The sequence below is a fragment of the Vidua chalybeata genome, assembly GCF_026979565.1.
Source record: "Vidua chalybeata isolate OUT-0048 chromosome W unlocalized genomic scaffold, bVidCha1 merged haplotype SUPER_W_unloc_2, whole genome shotgun sequence".
Taxonomy (NCBI): domain Eukaryota; kingdom Metazoa; phylum Chordata; class Aves; order Passeriformes; family Viduidae; genus Vidua; species Vidua chalybeata.
The window spans coordinates 1307821-1334074 of NW_026530331.1; the positions used below are offsets into that span (position 1 = coordinate 1307821).

General features: G+C 37.7%; 1 protein-coding gene across 3 annotated transcripts; it reads left to right on the top strand.

Moving 5' to 3' along the window:
* Positions 1 to 2608: 2608 nt before the first annotated feature.
* On the top strand, positions 2609 to 26016 carry LOC128782876 (mesoderm induction early response protein 3-like). Of its 3 annotated transcripts, none has more exons than XM_053933378.1 (13): positions 2609 to 2765; positions 3474 to 3498; positions 4978 to 5126; positions 9511 to 9645; positions 11027 to 11147; positions 13318 to 13403; positions 13597 to 13669; positions 15778 to 15929; positions 16366 to 16447; positions 19573 to 19667; positions 21668 to 21795; positions 21978 to 22123; positions 22223 to 26016. In XM_053933378.1, the coding sequence occupies exons 1-13, from the start codon at positions 2757 to 2759 to the stop codon at positions 22687 to 22689; spliced, it is 1668 nt and encodes a 555-aa protein (XP_053789353.1). In that variant the 5' UTR covers positions 2609 to 2756; the 3' UTR covers positions 22690 to 26016. The 3 variants fall into 3 exon arrangements, with proteins under 3 accessions (XP_053789353.1, XP_053789354.1, XP_053789352.1); XM_053933379.1 differs by having other exon boundaries at positions 19576 to 19667; XM_053933377.1 differs by lacking the exons at positions 2609 to 2765; positions 3474 to 3498; positions 4978 to 5126 and adding an exon at positions 8094 to 8411.
* The last annotated feature ends 238 nt before the right edge of the window (positions 26017 to 26254 follow it).

A 26254-nucleotide genomic window follows, 5' to 3' on the forward strand; every position in this document is an offset into this window, starting at 1 on the left:
CAACATGTGATCAAGGGGATGCGGGTAGTAGCTGTGCCTACTGATCCAGAAATGGCTACTAAAGGACAGAAAATGATGTAGCTGCAAATAATTGCAAAACCAGAAAAGACCCAAGACCAGAAAATTAAGTCACTGATAACTAAAATTTTTAAAGACAATTATTGAGAAAATAAGAAGAGGAGGGATTGAAAGAAATGAGAAGGAGGTGTCTTTACAAACAAACCATGGGTCTGCTGGTAGATAAAGCCAGATATTGATAGGTGAAAGAAGCAATGGGGGCAACAATAAATTCCAGAGGAATTCCACTAATTGACACAGACTGTTACTTACCCAAGGCTGTGCTAAATCCCTGGATTTAGAGAAAAAGAACAGACACAAGGAAAAAGAAAAGGGGGGGATGCACATTAGAAAGGGGGTTCAAATTAGGCGATTCAGGAAGTCTGTACCTCTCAAGTACCTCAGCCAATGGGGAAAGAGAGAGGGAAATGCTGCTGGAAAGTTAAGATAAAAAGGAGGCTGCATCCTCTAAACAATTTGAGAGACCCCATGGGAATTGCCCCATGACCTCTCCTTTTATTAGAATAAGGTTACAGGACTCCTCTGTCTCCTTTTTGGACATAAACCTCTGGTGTTTGTGGATTAATTTTCCTGACAATTACAACTCTGAGCACTGTAGTTTTTTCAGAATTCTTGATGCAACTTATACAACAGCCTTGTAACACAGCTAATGACCTGCTGTGGTAGAGCTATGAGATCATATTAATTTGTCAAAGTGGTCTGAATTATAAACAAAAAACTTTCCTTTGATCTAAATCTGATAGAAATTTTTAAGTGTCAAATTACCAGCAAAAAAATTCTCTGTAAAATTGCACAGAATTGAAAGACTTAATCACATTAAATAGTTGAAAGACTGTGAAGTAAACTACTCCATAAGTTAGGAAATAGCTAATTGCATCCAAATCAGGGAGAATTCCTATTGAGAAAATGCATATAGTAGCAAATAGGTACTTCCTTGAATTGGAGATTCTTCCTGCTTGACTTTATGTGCTATTATGTCAATTACCTGAACAGGTCTGTGTATATGTTACACATTCTGTGTTCATAGAAAGCTATTTTGCCTTGTCAGAGCTGAGGCTTCAAGGGAACAGGGATAGGAACTGGGTTTGCTCTGTCTGGAGGGAACAAAACTGAAAAGTGCTGAGGAACATTAGTGGGTTCTAATGGTATTCCAGATCAAAGGTGGAAAGTATTACATCTTCCTTAATTTTCGAGCACATGCAGTGCACTGTGACATAGCCTGTCTGTCGCTGATAATTTTTACCTGATAACTCTAATCTGTGTATACAACTTGGGAAAAAGGCAGACAGATCAAAGATCAGAGAACAAGGTACTGCTGGAGCTGCTTGTGATTGTGAGAACTTTCCTAAAAAATATGTTTCTGCAAAGTCTTGGGATTTTTATGGTTGCAAACATCTTACCCCTAGGTATATCAAGAGCAGGTATGTCTATATCTTAGGCTGCCGTGTTGTTTGGACAGTTGGAAGTAAACTAGACTCAGCAGTGCAGTACGTGACACTAGTTAATTTACTCTGTTTCTCAAAGCAACAACAGAATAAATTAAATCGTATGGAGCTTCATTAAGTACCTAAACTAGCTTGGAATTTCTGCATTGTCTGCAAATCCAGTTTAGAAACTGGTCACTTCAGGATACAGCCTTTAGCCTCCCAAATTCTCAAGATGGGACACAGTCTGGGGCACTATTGCAACTGAGTGTCACTGTGATGCACACCATTCCTCCAGTAGATCAATATTCTATATAGCAAGTATGGTAGATGCTATTTTGGCCAAAGGCAGAAACATGTAATTCTAAAGTTAAAAGCATGAATCTTTATAGCCTGGGATCAAGTTGAAAATGGCCAAATTCCCACTTCCTGTGTACTGGGACAAAAAATAAACACTAAAAATGGAATAGCTATTACGTTGTACATAAAACACCTCCACTTTTAGATACAATATCCACTGCAAAGTAAATTTCACATTCTCTGTTTAACCCACAGCAGGCAATCAACAACAGCAAGGTTTGTAGGCTTTGACATTTTGTTTTCTGCTTCAGACACTTAGGATGCAAGGTGTTAGCATAACTACTCCACACCAGCACTTAGGAAGGGGTTCAATACGGAGTGAAGAGTAGGTCACAAACCCGGGTATTAATTGGCTGCAGAGTAATGTTTCCTCACAGTATTCCCGGCCCCGGAACAGGACTGCAAGTCGCAGCAGTCACAGACAAGCTGATTCAGACAGGCGCGGCATGGCGCCCAAACTAGGGGATGTCCGAGTTACCTCGGCTCCAGCCGGCCTCAGGGCCCCAGCGACTCCCGCTCACCTCGCCCCGTGACGGGCAGCTTCTGCTGGTCGAGGCTTCCTCGGGCGGGCGGGCGGGCGGGCGGCGAGGCGAGGCGAGGCGAGGCGAGGCCAGCAGCCGGGGCCGCGCCCCTCAAGCCTAAGCTCCGCGGCGGGCGTCCAGCGCCCTCTCCAGGCCGGGCAGGCAGAGCGCCTTCGCTAGCCAGGGCGGGAGGCCGCGGCGCCGCTGGAGGCGGGGTCCCGACACTACGTCCTCCGCCCCAATTAAGTCCTGCCGATCACTCCATTTCTTCGCTCCCTGGCTATCTCTGGCTAGAACTCGGCGGTTGCCATTGGCTTAGCGGCCTCATCCGGGCACTCGGCGCAACGCTATTGCTCAGCTCAATCGTCCCAATATGGCGGAGGTGAGCGGGGAAAGTGGGCTGGGATGTCGGAATTCGGCTGGTTCCCTGTGGGGTCCCGCTGCTGGCGGGCCTTCTTCACCCGCCTCACCATCCCCTTAAAGCGCTTCTGGGATGGCTCGGCGACGTGGGGTGGCCAGCGAAGCGACCTGCAACGCCTAGACACTGGGAGCCTACGCGACTAGGCCTCACGGCGGGTGCCGCGCAGCGCGGGTCTCGAGTTCGCCGCCCGCGGGCGGCCGACAAGCCATGGCCAAGCGCGCGGTCGCCGCACCGAGCCCCGGAGGGCGCGGGATGGGCCAGTGGCAGCGCCACCGCAGCGCGGACGATGGAGAAACGCTCGGCGGGAGGGAGGAGAAGCGAGCCCTGGCCTGCCAGCGGGGAAGAGGCTGCTGGTCCGCCTCTCTCTGCCTGCCACTGTCATGTTCCGCCGGGGTCGGAAGGAGTGGGAGTGCCGGGTCAGGCGAGGCTCCTTAGGGGGTTTTTGCTAAAGGAGGAGGAAAAAATGAGAGCGATAGGTAGGGAACGAGCGAGAGAAGGAGGGATAGGAGAGGGTGAACACGATGGAGGGGCGAGTAGGGCGGGGGCTGGCGGGGGAAGGGAGCAGGTCCGGGGGAGAGGGGATGGGAGGGGCCATGAAATGGAGACTCCCTACCTGCTGCTGGGTTGGATGGAGTCCGTGTCTCACCTCACTCTTTTCTCTTCCTGCAGGCTTCCTTTGGGAGTTCGAGCCCAGGTTCGTCTTTGCCCACCTTCTGCCCCAGTACCTAGCCTGCTGCCTGCACGCTGCTCTCTCCTTTCTCCTCCTTCTCGAACTTACCTTCTGTTGCCTCGTAGCTCTCCTAATACTTCATGTAACTAACTGCCTGCCTGATTTTTAAGAGAAGGTGTGCTCTGGGGAGTTCTTCACTTACCTCTGGTTACAGTTAGTAATTGGCTGCTCAGAATTCAAAATGAAAATAAAGTTTTGTAGTATTTTTAAGACAGCATCTCAGTAAAGCCATGTAGCCTGGAGAGAGATCACTTCTGTTGCTGCTGCTAACTGCAGGGTTGTGTAAATTTTTGATTTATTGATAATATCAGAAAACATTTTAAATCATAATGATATGTAATTGTTAAGGTTTTAACTACTGTTAAGGTTCTTTGGAATATTTACACAAGGAAGCCTATTTAACATCAGCAGGGCTACTCCTGAAAAATATTTGGGGAACGCATTTGCTTCTGTATACCTGCTCTTGGCACTGGCTGAGCTCTAGTATGTAAGAACTAGAAGGGGAAACCAGAGGTGAAAGAGAAATATCCTAGTCTGTTTTTTTTCTCCATCATGAAAGTCTTAAGAAAGTGAACACTGAAAAACAAAACAACCCTGCATTTCAGTAATTTTCATTGTAGAACACTGACATTGCTGTACAGAATATTTGCATCTTAAAAACTTGTTGAATATAGTGCTTTCTAACAAATGCAGTCAAAATAACAACGGTACCGTTTTATTACTTATGAGTATCCTCTTGGGTAATGAAAAAGTGTCTGTTGAACCACAGAGCTGTCATAATGACTTGTTAATTACTGTGATCCATTAGAAATGTTTTGTTATTTCTGGTATATTTCCCTCTATATTTCTTGAAACTGCTACGTTTGTTCTTCTTTTTTAGATCAATTATTAAGAATTAAATTAGTTTTATTAAAAAATCTCATCCGTGAGACTAATCTGAAGTGAGTCTTGCTGCTTATTTTGCTGTTTTTAGGAAACTGGTTTGCAACCTAAGTTAGCTGTTAATCAGTGAAAAGCTATGCTAGTTGCCATAAAAATAATATAAATAGAATCTGAGTCTATAAATCAGTGTCTTGCAGCATCTGAAATCTTGTGATATGTAGATGTTATACTTTAATGATGATTTCCAGGATCTTTAAAACAGTCTTTTATTCAGTAAAATATTAATTTGTTATCGTACTTTCTGAAACTTTGTTTCAGTAGTTTAGATACTTTTCCCAAGTACTCTATACTGCAAGAGAGGAAACTGCACCTATTACAGTACAAAAAGGGAAGGCCAGCTAAAATAGTTGAATTTGTTGGGTAGTTAAGAATTTGTTCCATTTATTCCATTGAGAGTTCTAACTATGTATGTAAAGACTCATGCAACCTTTTTTTTCCCTGTGTTGTAATTTCATATGTTGGTATAGAAAAAAAATTACTCAAATTAGGGTTTTTTGATAGTTGGCTCTTTATCCTCTGAGGATCATGACTTTGACCCTTCTGCTGAAATGCTGGTACATGATTATGATGATGAACGAACTCTTGATGAAGAGGAGGAAATGATGGAAGAAAACAAAAATTTCAGCTCTGAAATTGAAGATTTAGAAAAGGTAAGAGTGACTTACTCTCTCCTAAATGTCCCTATATGTTGTAGCTTTTTAGTGAAGACAACACTCAACCTGTTCTTTGGTTTGTATTGCATAATGCAATTTTCTGCAAAATGCCTTTGGAATTTTTTTTTTTTAAAGAAAAAAATATTGGGTTTGGTTAGGACATAGTGCTTCCTCACAGAAAGGCTGACCTTAGCTTCTCAAAGTTATTAGTGTTAAGTTCAGATTGGTCTTTTTCATTTAATAACTTTTTCACTTTGGAAAAGAAATTACTGAAGCAGATTTTAAAGTCTTCTTATCTAATATTGCTTGTCACTTCTAAGTTTTATAAGTTGGAAGTAAGTTTAAATTGTACATTAAGTGACAGCTAGCTGTGTTTCATTCTGTTGGTCAGATTTTGGTTTTCCAATCTGGAAGCACAGTCCTGTTTTGCACATTTTTCACATTCATTTGCTACATAAATTGTAGTTCTTTATCTCAGTTTCATCAGTTTGGCATTTGCTGGATGTACAAAATGACCAGCGTGCTCCTTGGCTTTTCCTATTCCTTTTTACATTCTTTAATTACATGTTTTTTCTGTTTCTACCTCTTGTTCATCTGGTTCAGTGCATCACCCATTTTAAACGCCTGCTGAATGCTAAATAGCCACAAACTGATGCTGCTTGCATTACCATTCAGTGACCCACTTACACCACTCAGCATAGCTGCAGATTTTGATCAACAGACTTCTAGGAAAGTGTAATTTTTAGCATTAAATAGGCGACTGTGCTTTTGTAGTCCATTTAAAAACAATTTTTTTTAACTTCTGGGGTTTTTGTTTGTTTTGGTTTTGCCTTGCTACCTTTTACAGTTATATTTTTGCTAATTATGAACTAGCAATTATAATAGCAAAGCAGCTTGCCAAGTCTGGTGGTTAAAATGGAGTTGGTACTTCACAAAATTATCTTATTGCTTCTATAAAAGAAGGAAAAAGAACTGAGAGCCACTCATCTTAAATACTTTAGTACTTTATGTCCCAATCCTGGAAAGACTTGGACACGAATTTGCATTTACCCATTGTGAAAAATCTTTGCAGGCCTAAGACCTTAGTTGATTAAAGCAAACAAGTAGCTTAATCAGTGTATAAGTTCAACAAGAAAAATTTTAAGGTAATGTAACTTTTAAAGGTATAAATTATTGGAAAATATTTCTAATTATTTGGTAACTTGAATCTGGTAACTAAACAAAATTTCCATGTTTTTTTTTATTAAATGTGTTAGGATGCAAGTATGATAATATTTAGTAAAATAGTTTGATCAAAAGCTGTTGGAAAAAAAGAAGTTGTAAACTAAGCGTTTCTCTTGATTTTTGCTTCTGTATCCATTTTTCTCCTATTTCTGTACTGGTCTTGTCTGGGAGAGTTAATTTTCTTCTTAGTACTTAGTATGGGGCTATGCTTTGGATTTGTGCTTAAACAGTGTTGATAACACACTGATGTTGTAGTTATTGCAGAACAAAGCTTACACAGAGCCAAGGCCTTTTCTGCTTCTCACACTGCCCTGCTGCTCAGGGACTGGCTGGGCATTGGTCAGTTCATGGTGAGCAATTGTTTTCATTTGGATAACTTGTGTTTCTTGGGTTTTACTTCCCCCCTCTTTTTATTTTTTCTTTTCCTTACAATATTTAAAAAATATTATATCTTTTTAAACATTAAACTGTCTTTATTTTAACACACAAGTTTCTTTTTCACTCATCCAATTCTCTTCCCCCCATCCCATGGGGAGAGAGGGAAGAAGCAGCTCTGTGATGTTTAGTTGCCATCCAGGGTTAAGACACAACAGGGCACAAATGGTTTGAGTTAACAGATTTGACCATAACATTAGGAAGAATTTACATCTGTTAACATTTGCTGGTCATGATATTGATTTATCTGTTCTTGACATTAGCTTGTCTGATCTATGCCATGCTCTCTTTTTTTTGCTGTACGTGTTCAAGATTGGTGTTGGATTTTGCAGTTTGCTAATGCTCTGTAGTGCTTAGTGATGTTTTGCCTGCAAGATTTATTATTAAAACACTGGCCTTGAGCTTAATCTGGTATTTGGGCTCTGTACTGAAGATTAATGTACTTCAGGTACCATCTCATGGAGACAATTAACAATTATACTTCTTCCACGGAGAGATTTTTTTGTGGAGGTAATACGGAATGGCACCTTCACCATCACCTTTTGTCATGTTTTCTCCCTTGTTACAATAATTCTTCAGTATCTTGAACATCCTTGGGTAGTCTAAATACTTCTATTTGTATTTCTTAGGAATATTACTTCAGCTTTTCATGAGGTTAACAAGCTATTTAGGAATATGACCCAGGCCCTGTGGCAGTGTTGTTATGCATGGCAAGGCATGTATGTGGGAGAATATGGACAGGTGTCTGGAAAGGTTTACACCTTCAATGGTCTGGAACTTCTCTCCTGAACAAGTGCGGAATCCCGATGAAGTGATAGAATATATGGGGGGAAAGAAAAAGATGCCCTGGCTATTCCAAAGAGGCAGAAACAATGGAAGCAGAAGTCAACTTGTTTAGTAAGAGATGAAGAAGCTTCTCCTAACAGAGAGCAGGAGAACAAATCAGAAGAGGCAGCCTCAAAAAGAAATATTAGCAGTATATGAAGGAGTTCAAGCAGCTTCAGAAGTAGTTGGTACTGAAGCACCGCTCCTTTTGGCACCTCGATTTCCTGTGTTGGGCTGGATGTTCAAAGGCAGGGTCCCCTCTACACATCATGCAACTGATGCTACGTGGAGTAAGTGGGTTGCACTGATCAAACAATGGGTTTGAATGAGAAACCCCAACCGCCCAGGAATTCTGAAAGTGATTGTGAACTGGTCGAAACTTCAGTGTTGCCAAAGGAGGTGACTCGGGCTCAAGAGTCCCCACTATATAATAAACTACCAGAAAATGAAAAGCAATATGCCCTGTTTACAGATGGATCCTGTCATATTGTAGGAAAACATCAAAGTTGGAAAGCTGCCATGTGGAGTCCTACACGACGAGTTGTGGAAACTGCTGAAGGAGAAGGTGAATCAAGTCAGTTTGCAGAGGTGAAAGCCATCCAGCTGGCTACAAATATTGCTGAACAAGAAAAATGGCCAATACTTTATCTCTACACTGACTCAGGGATGGTGGCAAATGCCCTGTGGGGGTGGTTGCAGCGATGGAAGCAGGATAACTGGCAGTGCAGAGATAAACCCATCTGGGCTGCTGCATTGTGGCAAGATATTGCTGCTTGGGCAGAGAACCTGGTTGTGAAGGTATGTCACGTAGATGCTCATGTACTCAAGAGTCAGGCCACTGAAGAACATTGAAACAATAAGCAGGTGGATCAGGCTGCTGGGATTGAAGTGTCTCAGGTGGATCTGGACTGGGAACAGAAGGGTGACCTATTTATAGCTTGATGGGCCCATGGCACATTAGGATATATAGGAAGGGATGCAGCATACAAATGGGCTCATGATTGAGAGGTCAACTTGACTTGATGCCACTGCACAGGTTACCATGAGTGTTAAATATATGCCATGATCAAACAAGCCAAGTGGCTGAATGGTGTTGGGAAGCCACTGCTCAGGGACTAGCTGGGCATCAGTTGGTTGGTGGTGAGCAATTGTTTTCATTTGGATTATTTATCTTTCTTGGGTTTTATATACCTCTGTCTTGTTATGGTTCTTTTTTCTTCTATTTTCCTTGAATTTAAAAAAAAAAGTTTATTTTTAATGATTAGACTGTCTTTATCTCAACTCATGAGTTTCTCACTTTTACCATTTCATTTCTCACCTCCATCTCACTGGGGAGGAGTGAGCAGCTGTGTGGTACTTAGTTGCTGCTTGGGGTTAAAATACAACACCTTCTCTACAGTAATTATAATATGTATTGTGCAGAAGATGGAAAGGGATAAAAGATTGCTACATTGGTTTATTTCTGTGGTGTTTTGCACAGTTGCAGGTGTAACTATATAGGACTAAAGTTTTCATGTTTTTCTGCGTTTCTTGTAAGGGGATTGTTAATGTTCCTAGTCTATCTTCTGTCTTGAAGAAAAATAGGCAAATAATGTTCTACAGTGTGAATCAGATAAGGAGCAAATTTTTAATAATTACTCTTTAGTTTCATCCACTAAACGGTTTTTTTCAGTAGTTTAATGGGGCTTCATTATATGCTGAGAGACACAGTTATGAATTATTTCAGTCTCATGCCTGAAAATATTTTAGATCTTTAATCAAGATTCCTGCTTTCAATTAAATGTTTCTTGTTTGTTTTTTACTTTTGTTTTTCAAAATATGTCTTATCCTTTTAGGCCTGAACTATTTACAAGTATTTGGCAATATGTTGAAATGTTTGTAAATCTTCTTGTATTAGGAAGGAAACATGCCGTTGGAAGATTTGCTGGCATTTTATGGCTATGAACCCACAATTCCAGTTATGGCTGGTTCCGGTGTGGATAGCTCTCCAAGTGAACTTGCAGATGAGCTTCCAGATATGACTCTAGATAAAGTAAGTCAGAACTGTTTTTCCCTGTATTACGGTTTAAAAGTAGAAATCCATGTGACCTTAACTTATATTTCACTGTCTCTTGATGTTACAAAATACATATCTTTGTCAATTTCAACATAAAATTAAGAGTTATTGTACTAGTGGTGGACTTGGCAGTGTTAGGTTTATGGTTGGACTCAATGAACTTAAAGGTCTTTTCCAACCTAAATGATTCTGTGATTGTACTTTTAATTCTTTTTCAAAGATATTTAGGATCTGGATTGAATTATAATTATCACACAAATGCATAGCAACTTTAGTGGCATTATATTATTACAATTGAGAAATGAATAAGGTAGTGGTTCTTCTAAAACACATTCAGAGAACTTTAAATAGATTTATTTTTTTTATTATTATTTTATAGAAGTGGGATTTTTTATGAAAAGTTCTGTATTTTATTTTAATATATGCAATGTCCAGAAATAATAATTCTGGCTTCAAACATACATGTCATATATGAAACCTTTGTGGATAACTTGAAAAGTGCACTACTGGGTGCTTTTGGATGTTTCTTTCAAATGCATGTAATTTATAAAAATCTCATCTTTGGGGAGTGAGAGAGATTGTTCTCTGTGCAGTTACGATATGTATTGCATTGTTGAATATAGAAACACAAAACTACAGTTTTTATGATTCACAGGCTAACTTTGAATTCTGAGATGAATCTGATTGTTGGCTATAAGGCATGCAGCTAGTAGTTTGTATTATAAAATCTGTAGGTAGTAAGTACATGTCTTTTTTGTTTTACTTTCCATAAGTATGATGAAATTATAAACTCCACAGAAAGTTTGAAATTATAAACTGCACAGAAAGTTTAGTATAATGATGGCTCTGCACATCTGATTCTCATTAGGAGTCACCATTGTGTTGAGGCTACAGAAATGTACTTGGCTTCTTGTCTAATAAAGTTCTTTGCCTCCCTAATCACTATAGAGGGGTTCAATCATGTCTGGTAGTGGAGGAAGCATGTTCTTGCCCCCCCACTTTATTATATTTTGTCAGTTATCTGTAATTCTTCTCAGGAAAAAATATATGAAAGTCCCCATTACCCCCCCCCCCGCCGAATTTAAGGGGTATCTGTGATGTAAAGAATGACAGAATTTAACATGTTTCCACTCACTTTTTTATTTTAAAGCAGTTGGATGAATATCTGAGATTTGATGCTTGCAGGAGTTACTACTTGTGCATTTATTAGCTTTTTAATAGTGAACAGTCTGTTAAAATTGCTTATAGTAAAATAATTCATTTTAATAAATGAGGCAATTTGCTGAATCTAAATGCTCACCAGTTTATATTTAATAGTCTGTCTGAAGTTTTGGGTTTTTTTATTTTAATGATACAGGAGGAAATAGCTAAAGATCTCTTGTCAGGTGATGATGAAGAAACGCAGTCCTCTGCTGATGACTTGACACCATCAGTTACTTCACATGAGGCTACTGACTTCTTTCCTCGGCCATTAAGATGTAGGAAACCTAATTTTATGATAGTACTCATAAAGTCTTAGTATTTATTATAAACTGTATAGCTTTCTAGTTTAAAATATCAGAATTGCAGAGTGGAATTGAGAAACAGTGCTTTGCAGGATGTTGTACATGAATATTGTCTTTGGTTGGTGTTATTGATTACCTAAAAGGCCTATATTTAATATGGTGCTCAAAGCACCAGCACAATTTTTCTAAAAATACAGTAGCTTTTCATAATGAATAGTTAATGTGTGTCAAGGAACACTCTTGGTAATTGTCTGTGCATTGGTGAATGGCATGAATATGTAACCTGTTCTTTTAAATTAGTGTTTCTCTACTAAAATGTTTGCCGCTACTTTTAAGCCAGTGACTCCTCTATTCAACCTATGGATGTGAACTGGAATTTGGTTTCTTTGTTATTATTTCCCTTCACATATTCAATGGTTTTCCATAGGAGTTCATGAGCCAGAGTGTTTTTATATGGGATGGGGCCTATGAACCCATGACCACCAAAATTTCACTACCCATGGAACTATTATGGGAAAGATCCAAGAACCATTGGTTCAATTATCCAACCTTGGCAAGATATTCCTCATTGCTCCAACTCTAGTACACCAGTGAACAAATGAACTGCAATAGACAGTGTGGAGGATTTTTATCACAATTTTAATTTGGCAAGTATTTTGAGCTTTTTCTGGGGGACTTCATCCCTCTAGAGAAAGGGGTTGATAAAGGGCATGTGCTGTCTCAATCATCAGCAACTGTAGCCCCTTTGCATGCTGCTGATTGTGTAATGTAAGGCATTTTTGAGAGAGATACAAAAAACTTAACTAAAAAAGGGCATTATAATTTTTTAAGCAAACCCCAATCTTGCTGGCACTTAAACATTGCTTGTGAACTGTTAATGAATATGACACTGAAAGTGTGGCAACTTTATGGAAAGAATTATTGGCCCCTTCATCTTACTCAGGATTAAGAAACAGTCATGTTTGCTTTCAGCTATTGTGGTTTTTCTATCAGAATGTTGCTCTTTCTCTATTAGAACTTTTGATTGGGCATTTTAACATCAAATATCCACCATGTCAGGGAGGGAAATGTCAGTTTTCTGTGCTGTTGACAGTTCCATTTTTTTTTCTCATCCCTGTCCATTTCTCTTAAGATAACATTCAATTTTAAGATAAACATGTTTAACACAGGCCATTTTGTTAAATTTGGATTCACTGGAAAAAGTAATTGCATATTATTATCCAGGCATATTGCTCTTTCACGTATTCATGTTAGCTTCTTGCCTCTTTCTAACAGCAAAAAGAGATAGACTGGTGATTCTAGTAATGACTACAGAAGAGGAGCCTCAGTCTATCATCTTGGATATTGTCTTTGGTGTTGATGATTCTATTTAGTTGTGATGAAGCTAAAATTGAAACCCTATTTATGAACATGTTATTACTGAAAATTGAGAATATGAAATAGCTCTTATCAGAACTATAGATTCCATTCTGCTGGGGAGAAAATAAAAAATAGAATTACTTCAGAACCCAGAAGCACAGAGTTCCAAATTCTAAAATATGAGTTATTCTGTGGAGTACTGTATTTTAATTACTTGGAGTGCTCTGCTGTATTTCTTCCTAAGGAAAAAAATATTTAAGGGGAGTAAGCAGTCTTTTGTTATCTTTTGCTTATTCTGTTTTCTGTATATCTACTATATCTTTAGTCCTTGCTGAGGTAGCCTTGTTTAAAGGAATGTTTTGAATGTCAATTAAAACTTCAGATGAAAGGCTTCAGTAGGTAATAAAGACTTACCTTCAACTTTCTTTGTGATTAACCCATGGCTAAGTCATAGCCCTGGAAGTTTTCTGTTTTTCTCATACCTTTTCTATAAGGTGTAAGCATTTATTGAAGAAAATCAATGAAGAAAAATGATCTAATTTCCTTTTGACTGTTAGAAATATTGTCTTAGTTGCAATAGTGGTAAATGTTTCAATTCTGCAATATGCAAACACCAATGCTTTCTGACTTCATTCTAATTTGATAGAAATGTCGATCAACAGACTGGTGATGAGTGTCTTCCAGGATAAAAGTAGGGCTCCTTTCAAAAGTAAAGAATATATTGTAGTTCTGTGTTTGAACTGAAAATTCTTCCTAGCTAAAACCAACTTATTTGTGTCTGAAGCAAACACTACGTGTGATGGAGATAAGGAATCAGATGGTGAAGACATAGAGGCAGACAATGGTAATTCATCTGAAGATTTGAGAAAGGTAATAATTATATCTTAAGAAAAAGAAAAAGTTAAGAAAACTTTTGCTATTAAAAAATGCATTAAAATTTATAGTACATATCTAAAATAGTACCTTAATTCTGAAATTATCTGCAAAATCCCATGTTAATGGACTTTGTAATGCTTCCATGCACAGAATATTAATATCCTTATGATTTTTGTTACATCTTCAGGAAATAAAGGTTGGTTCACAGTATCAGGCTGAAATTCCACCTTACCTTGGCAGATACAGTAGTAATGAAAAGGGTAAGTTATTCTGTTTTAGTTCTTATATTTATACATAGCAGCTAATGGAAAAAAGTTATTTAAATTTATAAGATAAATTCAATGACTTAGTTAAAAAACCCAAACCAACCAATCAAAAAACACCTAGTCAACTGAAGTAATACAACCACATAATTATATCTTAAAAGTGTGATTCTACAGCTTTGAGAGGATATTTTCGAGAAGACATAGGAGGATGGGTTACAGTGTTAATTCTGAAGTATCTAGCAATATTAGGAGGCAACAAACTGAGTCAAGAAGTAAATATTTGCATCAGGATATCATAACTGGGCTATGAACATGTAAGTTTGCATTGAAGATCTTCAGTATTTTTCTTTGCTTCTTTTTTAGCAAGCACGACAGTGTGGGTTACAAAATGGTTATGAAAAACAAAGCAATTAATTATTTGAATTTTCCATAGCATGAGTAGAAGATGTAGGTCTCAATATACCTTGTCTTAAAAAAAAAAAGATGTTTTAAGTATGATGTTATTGCTGTGTAAACTGAAATTGTGCCAGAGTAGAAGAAATAACTTTATTTAATAGATTTTTATTTGGTACCTTTAGAAACCTTCACTGGCTGGAAGCATTAGCAAATTAACATCTCTTATGTTGCTTAAGAGATCTATGGAAGTTTTCTATTTTCTATGATTTGAGCATGATGCTTATTGGTTGTAAGAAACAGAAGAGTGAAAACCAGTTTTATCTGAATAGTCCTTTTACTATTTACACATCTTGACTTCTCCTTGGTCAAGAACTAGAGAAGGGCCAATAACCAGAGGATGATCAGGAAGGCATTAATCTGACAACTTTCTCTGGAACAAGCTGGTGCAAGAGAGAACCAGATTTTTCACTGGCATAGCCAGGAGCAAAGAGGTAGCTACCAGATGGGGGAGCCTGAGGAGTTCCTCTTGAGAATATCAGGTATAGATTCCAGCAAAAAGTGTTGGGTTGTCTTGGTTGATAATGGAGTTTGAAGCTGAGCTCAGCAATGCTTGGAGAGGGTGGAAGATTCTGTAAAAGCCTCTTTTGTACTTCCTGAAGAGCTTGTGATGGCAAACAGGGGCTTATATTTCTGCTGTGAAGTCCCAGGTACTGAAATTGTGCTAGAAAGCAGTTCTGCTCTTCTATAAATCTTACACTTGTAACATATCTGTTTGAAAGCTTTCAGTGTTCTTAAGTCATAACAGAACTTTAGGAGGAGGTGAAATTTTATTCTTCACCTTAGGTTAATATTCTTTCCTGCAGTTATATGAGAGATTTGAGAATCTTCATCTCTTCTAGTGGAACTGCCATTATACTTGGATGTGTTTGAATTTAATAACTCTAATTTGTACTGCCAAGAGAGTACATAAAGCATTATGTGTAAACACATCTATTGATCAGAGTAAAGGATTTTGTTTAATCTAGAGTTTAAATGTGTGCATAGACAAGAGTTCAGGCCAACTCTTGAATATTTCCAATATATTTCAAATAAGCTACTTTAGAGGTGCATACATGATTTTAGTATTCTATGAAGGAGGACTATACATCCTGATTGCTTGTAAAATAGTTGATAACGGCATTCAGTTGTTAGTGAATGCTAAAAGAAATTACCACATTTAGACCTAGATTTCCATTCTGCTAAGTAAGTTTTAGAAAATTTTAGTTGAAAATGACCAATTAGCTGCCACCTCTTTTTTTTTATTTTATATGCAGTATTTGAAATATTAAAGTACACTTTTTATTGTAAACGATAGCTTATTTGTTGTAAACATTTGAATAAAACAGAGTGGTTTTGCTATTTTTTAATATTAAGATTAATACATATGCATAATTTGACTTGAATCATCTACCTGTCAACAACCTGCTGCTCTGTAGAGATTCTGTCTCAAGAGCCAGTTCCTTATCTCATCCTCATGGAACCTGAATCTCTTCACCATACCACACTGCAGTCTCTCTCTAAGGATTTTGGGGAAAAAATGAGCTGCAATTTGAAAGTGGCATGACAGTGCTTGATTTTATTACTTCTGTATTCCTGTTCTTTGTGAAATAGCTTTTTATGTTCTAGCCTTAAAAGTGTCACACTTGCCATAAATTCTGTTTTAACAGCCTATGAAAATGAAGACCATTTACTTTGGAAACCTGATGTGATCTCAGAAAGTAAAGTTAAAGAATACCTTTTTGAAACCTCCTTAAGAGCAGGAAATGAAAATATGATTGGCAGAATTCCTGAAGGACTACATACACGTGACAATGAACAAGTATATTTTATATCCTGTTCCATTTGTGGCACATTGCTTTGTAATTAATGTGTTCTCTTTCTCTGCCTTGTATTATAAAGGCAGGAATATTTTTTTAATTGGATGTTACAGGGGTCAGGATCTTATTTGTAATTTTAAACACATGCTTAAAATTGAGTATTTTAATGTTTGCAGTGTGATCTATGATGTTTCAAATTGGCATGATGTTGACAAACCTAGTTTTTCTAATTATTGCATATAATGTTTTACATTTGCTTAATTAAACCTTGCCTTAACATTTGGATGGTTTTGCTTTTGATTATTTTAACATTTTCATCCTGTATAAAGATATAACCTCTTTTTACATTAGATATGTTCACTGAAAGGCTTGTTTCAGAAATTTATATAGGATATTTGGAAACTTTAACACTTTCTAAAGACTACTTCTATTTTATAGGCACTATATGAACTTCTCAAAAGTAGCCATAATGTTAAAGAAGCAATTGAGAGATACTGCTCAAATGGAAAGGCATCTCAGGGTAAGAGAGAGTATCTGCTTTTTAAGAAATATGTCTTTGGAGGGGGTAGAAAACACATGAGTAAAATTCAGATTAATAAGCACATCCCTTTCCATGATGTCTTTAGCACAGATTACTCATAGAATCATAGAATATGCTGAATTGGAAGAGAATCACAAGGATCATCAAAGTCCAACTCCTGGCCCTGCACAGGACACCCCAAAAATCCAACCAAATGCTCCTTGAGTTCTGGCAGCCTTGGGGCCATGAGCATTCCCTGGGGAGCCTGTTCCAGGGCCTGACCACCCTCTGGGTGAAGAACCTTTTCCTAATATCCAGCCCAAACCTCCCCTGATACAACTTCAGACCATTCCCTTGGGTCCTGTCACTGGTCACCAGAAAAGAGATCAGTACCTCCTCCTCCTCTTCCCCTCACAAAGAAGTTGTAGACTGCAATGAGGTCTGACCTCAGTCTCCTCCAGGCTGAACAACTGTCCTCGGCTGCTCCTCGTACGGCTTCCCTCAAGGCCCTTCACCATCTTTGTTGCCCTCCTTTGGACACTAATACCTTTATATCTTTCTTATATTGTGGTGCCCAAAACTGTCCCCAGGACTCGAGGCGAGGCCACCCCAGTGCAGAGCAGACTGAGACAATCACCTCCCTTTGACTGGCTGGCAGTGCTGTGTCTGATGCACTCCAGGACACAGTTGGTCCTCCTGGCTGCCAGGGCACTGCTGACTCATATTCAACTTGCCATTGGCCAGGACCTGCCGGTCCCTTTCCGCAGCACTGCTTTCCAGCATCTCGTTCCCCAGTCTGTCTGTACATCCAGGGTTGCCCCATCCCAGGTGCACATTCCAGGACTTGCCCTTATTGAACTTGATACAGTTGGTGATTGCCCAGTCCTCTAATTGGTCAAGGTCTCTCTGCAAGGCCTCTCTGCCCTCAAGGGAGTCAACAGCTCTTCACAGTTTTGTATCATCTGCAAACTTACTTAGCATCCTTTCCAGTCCTGTGTCCAAGTCATTAATGAAGGTGTTGAAGAGCACTGGGCCTAAGATGGAGCCCTGTGGAACCCCACTAGTGGCAGGTGGCCAGTCTGATGTCACCCCATTCACTATAACCCTTCGTGCCCAACCCATGAGCCAGTTGCTCACCCATCGCATGACGTGTTTATCCAGCTGTGGGCTGGACATTTTGTCCAGAAGGATCCTGGGAAAAAACAGTATCAAAAGCTTTACTGAATCAAAAAAGATGACATCAACTGGCTTCCTTCGATCAACTAGGTGGGTAACCTTGTCATAAAAGGAAATCAGGTTTGATAAGCAGGACTTTTCTCTCATGAAGCTATGCTGGCTATGATTGCTGTGATCGATGACTGCATTGTCCTTCAGATATTTTTCAATAATTCCCATTAGGCATATAACTCAGATTAGGTATGATCTGACTGTTGGCCAGATGGAGATTTCTGCTAGAGAAGTTTGCAATTTGTATAAAGATTGCAGGATCAAATTTTACATCTTTTCTTTCCTTCTTTTTTCCATTTTTTTTTTCTATTTTAAGAATGACACAGACTGAGGAGAAGGGGGGGGAATTGTAATTTTGCTCCCATAAGACAGTTCTCCCCCACATTGCAGTACCTTTTTGAGATAATGATCAATTATAAACTAATGACATTTATGTGAGAAGCAGAACATAGCTGATAATGAGTGAGCCCCAGTCTTCATCACTGTGCTAACATTGTGCTATGTCAACCCCAAACTTGGTTCTACTGTATAATTCTCTAGGTCTATGGTAGAGTGTGGAGAGTTTTGCTTGAGTTTACAGTGGAAAACAATTTTGTTTGTCCCTAACTTTATTATTCCCTTAAATAAAAATTAGTGTATAATTTAGCAAAGAGTTCTTTGTCCTGTAGTTTGACACATGTTCCATAAAGCAGAAATGGCCTATGAGGCCTGGTATAAGTTTGTATTCTGGCAGCTATTCCTTACTCAGAACTGGATCTAAGGAGAAATTGAATGTTTCTGTGTTAGGTGCTCTGAAAGCTTAAGTATCTAAGATAAAAGTGAAGGGAACAATAAGGAATATCAGAGCAGTGTTTCAGAAAGCTCTTTTATGAGAGATTGTGTGTTAGAGACCCAAATTCTGTCTTAAGGACTAGTGCTCATCCTCTCCCGGACCCCAAGTCAGATGGAGTTTATATCCTCATTAAAAATGGTAGAGGATGATAATACTGTTGATACCTGTCTCTTAGAATAATCATTGTGCAATGATCTATACCCACTGAAGTTCACTGTTATTCTCAATATGCATTAAAAATCTACATCTCCCAAGATAATTTCATAACAGTGAGACTTTACATGTGGATCTCCTCTTTGAAGCTTGAGAATTCTGTAGTAAGGAGTGCAAAATTAATGGACTTGTAGTGGAATGATTATCACCTTCATCTGAAAGCAGCAAGGTCTTTGTTCCAGTGTCTGCTTCCAGAAATGCTTTGAAATGTGATTGTTGGTTGGTTTTTGTTATCCACCCTCATTGGCTTTAAATGACAACTGAACAGATCACTACTATGAATGTAAGATGCCCAAAATATCCCTCCTTTATTATATATAGATACAAAGCCATAATCAAGATAGGGAAGCAACAATACTTGAGACAAAACTGACCTACTCAAATAGTTTGAGCTACTTTGTTTTAAAGCTTTTATTCCTTTTTAGTGGGTTTTGCTTTTGTTTAATTTGTAAAACTAAAATTCACTTCTGTCTTTAAAAAGTCAGAGGTTGTTCCTTCACTCTTTTGTTCCAACAGTCACTGTATTTGATGCAAGAAGGAATATTCAGAAAAATAATGATAACAAATCTTGGGGTTTTTTTAATGACAAACTTCTTAAGAAATAATAAATGAAGTCTTTTGAATGTCCTTTGCCCTCCAGGGTGAAATACTTCAGTAATCAAACTCTTATGAGTCTTTATAAGCAGGAATACTAGATTTCAGGTAGGATATCTTTACATTAGAGGAAAGAACATGGGTCAAAATAACTGAACTATTGCATTTTTTTTAGAGTGTGTTTGGATGTTCAGGCATTAGCAACACAAAGATTAGTGAGTGAAAATAAGTTTATCATGCTGCTTTTGCAATTGTCTAGAAGAGATGACAGCATGGACAGAAGAAGAATGCAGAAGCTTTGAACATGCACTTCTGATTTACGGGAAAGACTTTCATCTCATACAGAAAAACAAGGTTAGTATTTTACAGTTAAATGAAAGAATTGGTAGATTATATGATGCTGAATGTTCGCAAAAGCAATGCTTTTTCAGAAGCTATGCAAAAGAGTGAAATAAGAGCCAACATATTAAAACCAGCTTGGTGTTTCCATGCTAATTTTGCCTCTGATACCATTGGAAAAGCTAGGTGTTGCAACATGAGTCAATATATTATCTTTGAAATCAACTCATGTTGATATTGCTTCCATATATGCATTTATGTTAAAATTTAGATTAAATGTCTGCCTCTCCTAGAGGTGTATTATGTTCATACCATGTCTGTGAGAGGGGGAAATACATCTTTATTTTTGTCACTCAGAAGGTGTAATTCTACAGAAATGGGCTTTGTGTTTTCAAAAAGTGTAGTCATCCATCAGTACTCTGGTTTCTGACCAACAAAGGAGTTCTAATCTTTATCTGAATTGCTTCTGATTAACTCCTCTGTGCCTGAAGATTAGGAATTGGACTTTTCTTTTTTTTTATTAAGTAAATGTATAATTTGGTACAGTTGCCAGTATGTGTGTTTCCAAATTTTCTGTACATGTCCTGTATGTTTTGATACCACCACCTTGAGGTTTTGTACTGGCTGTGACTGGGATAGAGTTAATTTTCTTTATAGTAGCTAGTATGGGCTATGCTTTGGACTTGTGCTGGAAACAGTGTTGATAAGACACTAATGTTTTAGTTATTGCTGAGCAGAGCTTATGTAGAGTCTCAGCCTTTTCTCCTCAGACTATCCTGCCAGTGAGGAGGCTGGGGGTGCACAAGGAGTTGGGAGGGGACACAGCTGGGACAGCTGACCCCAAATAACAGGGGGGTGTTCCAGACCATATGACATCCTGCTCAGTAATAAAACTGGGGGGGGGAAGGTTGGTGGGTGGGGGCTGCTGTGGCTTGAGAACTGGCTGGGCATCAATTGGTTGATGGTGAACAGTTGGGTTTTTATGCATTGCTTGTTTTTCTTGGGTTTTATTTTCTTCTTTTTTAGCTTTTTTTTTTTTAATTAGTAAACTGTCTTTATCTCAAACCATGAGTTTTCTCACTTTTGCCCCTCTAATTCTTCCCCCTGATCCCACTGGAGGGAGGAAGTGAGCAAGCAGCTCTGCGGTGCTTAGTTGCTGGTGGGGTTTAAACCACAAGTCTTTTTTTTAGGAGACTGGTGCTTTTGTTGTATTTCAGTTAAACTTTATAGGGTTGTGGTTGCTGTTCAACAACAGTCAATTAATCCTGTTCAACACTTGGCTTAACCTGTCCAATGCTAAATATCTGGGTGGTTCAATTTTTAAATGGACCTTACCCGTAAACAGTAATTCACCAGCAATACAAATAAATAATTTTAAAATATTTTTTCCAAAGTGCAACAAAGCATATGAGTTGGTCTGTCACTATGGACCAGAATTTTCCAAGTACCCAATGTCTTTTCTGCTTCACTTCTCTTGGGTCATTCAGTTGCTCAGTGTTTTACTTCTTAACAGAGTCTGTCCCATAGTTATAAAATTGCTTTGTAAGTTATGAATTGAAATGCTTTAGATGTAGATACAGTTTCAGTCTAGTTTAAAAAAACAAACCTAAACAACAATAATGCATACAATAGAACAGATGTAGCAATTATTTAGAATAGAATATACTGTTTCAGTTGGATGGGACCTACAAGGATCATCTAGTCCAACTGCTTGACCACTTCATGGCTTGCCAAAAGTTCCAGCATGTTTCTAAGGGCATTGTCCAAATGCCTCTTAAACAATGACAGGCTGAGGCATCAACCACCTCTCTAGGAAGTCCATTCCAGTGTTTGACCACCCTCTTGGTAAAGAAATTTAAAACTGTAGATCTCTTTTTCAGATCCTCTGATTTAATTTGTTTGTTACAGATACTAGAACAGTAAAAGGAACAATATTACAGGAATATGGGGACTGGGGAGATGACAAAACATAATGCTCTGCATTTATCTTGTCAGTTCTTCTTGCCTTCTTTTAGGTAAGAACCAGAACAGTTGCTGAGTGTGTGGCTTTCTATTACATGTGGAAAAAGTCAGAACGTTATGATTACTTTGCTCAGCAAACAAGATTTGGAAAGAAGAGATATAACCATCATCCTGGAGTTACGTAAGTAAAATGTCCTTAGAATATGTTTTCTGTTGCAAATTGTAAATGTAAAAGATAAGTTTTTCTTCCCATCATTGCAGTGTAAAGCTGCAGTGGCTATGGCAACTGAGAATAAATCCATCATCATTTTTAGGCCTTGTTTTCCTATTAAATAACCTATTATGAATGCCGTATTCTTAAAGGGACTACATGGATCGTTTGGTAGATGAAGCAGAAGCTCTTGGTGGAGCAGTACATTCTTCAGCCTTAACATCTAATACTCGAACAGAAAGCATTCCTGATCAACAGCTAAGCATTCTGAACTCTATCACTGCCAATGAGTTGACAGGTAAATCAAGGGAAAAAACCCAAAGAAAACCCACATCTTTTTTGTTGTAACTATACAAACAACTATTTAATTCACATTTTATGTTCATCTGTTTTCCAGCACTGCCAAATACTGTAGCTACAGTCTGTCACAGTCACACTTCAGCTGTGAACTGCCTGGATGATGCCTTCCCTCCTGTGGACAGCTTACCCCAAGCACCGGTAGTTAATCATGTGCCTGTTGGAACAGAAGAATTGCTTAACTTGCCTAGCAATGGTGAAAGTGATTGTTTTAATTTATTTGAGACTGGCTTTTATCACTCAGAGTTAAACCCAAGGAACATGTGCAGTGAGGAGACAGAAAGACCTGCAAAGAGACTGAAAATGGGGATTGCTGTCCCAGAATCTTTCATTAATGATGTCTCTGTAAATAACCTTGGTGTGGACTTTGAGAACCACACACACCATATTGCCAGTGCCAAAATGGCTGTTTCAGTGGCTGACTTCAGCAGTCTATCTGCAAATGAGACAAATGGTTTTATAAATACCCATACTCTTCACCAACATACTACCCTTCATTCAGAATGACTGTGGAAAGCTAAACAAAGAGTGGGTACTTTATGCAGTAGTAGTAAACTTGATGGGAACTATCAGGTTTGCTTAGTCTTTCACTGGAAGTTTGAACTTTGACATCAGTGATGTCTTTTTATGTACAGAACTATATCTTGATTTACCAAGAGTAATTTCTTTTTTCAGTCCATAAATGTGGAAATGTTTGGCAGAGTTTGGAACTAAGAGAACTCTGTGGTGCAGCTTTAGGCTCTGCTTCAAATTTATTTTAAAGCCTGTAGAGAGAGGCCACCATTTTAAAACCAGCACACAAGTTCTGAACTGATTGGAGTGGCTTTTTAGTCAAAATTACTTTTGCCATAATGGATGCAGTGTAATAAAAGTGTTTACAGGTACCGTTCCTGATCCCTGCTCAATGTAGCATTTTATTTTTTTTTTTTTTCTTATAAAGGCAGGGATGGATTTCTTTAACTTAAACTGCACAAACATACAAGGATATTTTTTAAATGGAACCTTCTCTCATGTGATACTAAACTAGAGCACTTCAGTTTAAAAACACCAGCAATTTCATCTTGGTGGAAGCTACCACAAGGGACATAACATGAATAAATTATGAAGACCTACACTTGGAGGCTGTTGCAAAATTATAGGCCATGGCTACCTTACACAGAAGTAATTATGCTGCCAGAGGTATCTGTGTACTTTAAACTTACTGGCTTAAACTGATATATTTTAGGCTATTGTAGTCAGATGAGTTTTGTCCACAACTTTGAAGATTAATGCACCTGTGTAACTTAACTTTCCTAAGACAGCTGCTGTATAAAGCTACAGTCTGCACACCTTAGGATTTACCACTAAATGAACAGTCTGCATTTTGGAAGACAAATTGTTTGGAGCACTGCAATTCAATGTGTTACAGTTTTGAGGGGCTATCTAGTTTATATAGAAGTAGTAGAACCTTGAAGTATGTATTTGAAAGTTTTTCTTCGGTGTGGATTGCATTTATTTATTTAGCAAGTCATTAGCTCAAAAATAGCACTTCACTACTTTTGGTCAAATAGAAAAGGATGAATAAAAATGTCTCCCATAAAAGCAACTATTTAAACTCAATACATTTTTATTTTGACCATTGAGTGCAATTTAGCCATTAATTAAGTTTTCTTTAAAATGTTAGCTCTAATTCTTGTAGGAGAACATCAGTAGGATTACCGGATTACCCCTTTCCCTCCATACTTTTTCTTTGCATTGTTCATATTACAAATTTAATTGCCACAAACTTGTTTTAATTATTAAAGTGATTAGGCTTGCATTGATGATATTTGTAATAGTTGCTTCAAGGTTATGCTGAGTAATTAGGAAGTAGTTACTTAAATATTTGAAAGGGAAGAGGGTATTTATTATGCTTACTGTGAATTGCATTGACATCCTGAGTTATGGATGCAGTGTATGGAATTTTCTTTACAGCACTGCAATGAAGATTACTTTAAAGCATTTATGCAGTAGCACATTTATCATAGTAAATTAGTTTAGCACAGTGGACACAAGTAAAGATAATTTTGTAATCAGTTCTTAACTTATGCATCTGAAATATGGAATTCTAGTAAGTACACAATAAATAATGGATAGCCTTGGCCTTGTGTTGTATTCTGACATTTTTATCCAAGTTGTCAGTTTCTTGCTGCTGTGTTTTGTGCTGAACTGTGTACCTTGTTTCTTTTCTTTATGAATCAACATATTTTATGTAATTCTGTAAAATGCTGGTCATAATCCTTTATTGTTATGCATTCAGGTCTATGGGTTTACAGTGAGTGGCTGGTCTGTATAAAAATCATTATACAAAGATGATTGAATGCTTACAACAGTTGCGTTTAAATGAACATGCCCATTCTCATTAGCTGATGCAGTAATATATTCAATTAATCTATGCATTGCTGGGCTCTTAATGTAGACAGATACTTGTCTAAGGCTTGGGTTGTCAGCAAGTTGAATGGACACTTTAGTTATTTAATAAAGACTTTTGACCAAAATTCAGAAAATTATGGGAGAAAAATTAATTTCAGCTAGTCTAATAGATTTTTAAATGCTGATCTTATTTAGCTTGTTGGCTAGCTAGCTGTTATTGTTTACTTTTAATTCCTTGTTAAAATGAGGCAATAATTTGCAAGATTTTGTAAATATTTAATTCTTCATATCTTTTTAGATATCTATTTCAATATTTTCTGACTACTTGTGTGTATAGTAACATTTTTGTGCATGCTTGATGTGACATTCATAAATTTGTACCACGATAACTTTATCCATGTAAAATAGCTATTTATTGAATTTTTCATTTAGAAGCTGGACTTAATTATTTTTCTCTCAGTTGAAACGTTTAAAATGGAGAACTTGTTACTGTTTATTAAAAGAATTGTCTTTTGAAAGTCAGCACGAAAACAACTGAATTGCAACCATATGAAGAAATTATATTGCCTTGGTTCTTTGATGGTGAAGCACAATTCTTATAACAAACTGTGATGAATTCTTTGTCGTCTGCTATACTTGTTTTTCATACAAACAAACCAAAAATCCATAATGGGAAATTGCAGTGTTGGTAAATGTATCCTTTTAATGTACAAGGAATCTGAAGGGGATAGCTGATTCATTTAGAAGTGTAACTTAGTGCTGTGATTATAGCAATACTTTTACATTGGTTACTCATATATCATCTCCTCATGTTAGGTTTTTAAAGGTTTAGTTTTCCTCTTGCCATGGTTAAAGTAGTAAATTGTGTACTGTTAGGTCAATGAATTGTGTAATTGTTTCCTGTTTTTAACTTTTAAAACTGAGGATCAAAAATGTATAAAAACTTCAGATCAAGTAGAACATAGTGATAGTACTTAATTTAACCAAAGTCTTTAGGTAAGTATTTCAACTTTGAATGTAAACTAATGTATAAACTGACCAACAGGGACACTTTGCCCAGCACTACAAGCACATTGTCTACAGATGGGGAAATGAAATACAGTAATTTATAAAATAATGACAAGGTTACTATTTTTTTATTCCTATTTTTCATTGGAAGAAGGAAAATACTATCAATTGTAAAATACAGAAGGTATGGTTATAGTCCTCTTAATAAAACAGATTCCAGTTATTCAAAGTACCTTGTGCATAACAACAAATTTTGTGACAATCGGGACATGATTTTAATACCAGATGTTCAAGAGGAAGTCGCTATTGTTGCATTGGTTTTAATATTTGTACATAAACACTGATTTTTATTTTTTTTTAGCATTATTTTCTATTTGTTGTACTTTAATACCTGGTGTACAATTCCAGAAATAAATGTCTGGGAACTTTTCTTTATTTGTGATGCAGATATATGAAAAGCTTGGTTAGCTACTTTCTTTTCAGAAATACACAGCAATACCTCTGAACACATTTTAAGATACTCTGGGTCCTCCTGAAGTGCACACTACCACTCTATAAGCAGTTGGGAGAAGTCTCACATACATTACCCTTTGCTCTTGCAGAGGACTTCAACTTACCAGATGTCTGCTGAAAATACAATGCAGGGGAGAGGAAACAGTGTAGGAGGTGGTGT

Excerpts from the sequence above, each read along its gene's own strand:
- LOC128782876 (XM_053933377.1), top strand. The coding sequence starts at position 8,133 with ATGTGGAGTCCTACACGACGAGTTGTGGAAACTGCTGAAGGAGAAGGT. Across the intron at positions 9,646-11,026 it reads CAGATATGACTCTAGATAAA|GAGGAAATAGCTAAAGATCT; the intron begins GTAAGTCAGAAC and ends TTAATGATACAG. Across the intron at positions 11,148-13,317 it reads CTTTCCTCGGCCATTAAGAT|CAAACACTACGTGTGATGGA; the intron begins GTAGGAAACCTA and ends TTGTGTCTGAAG.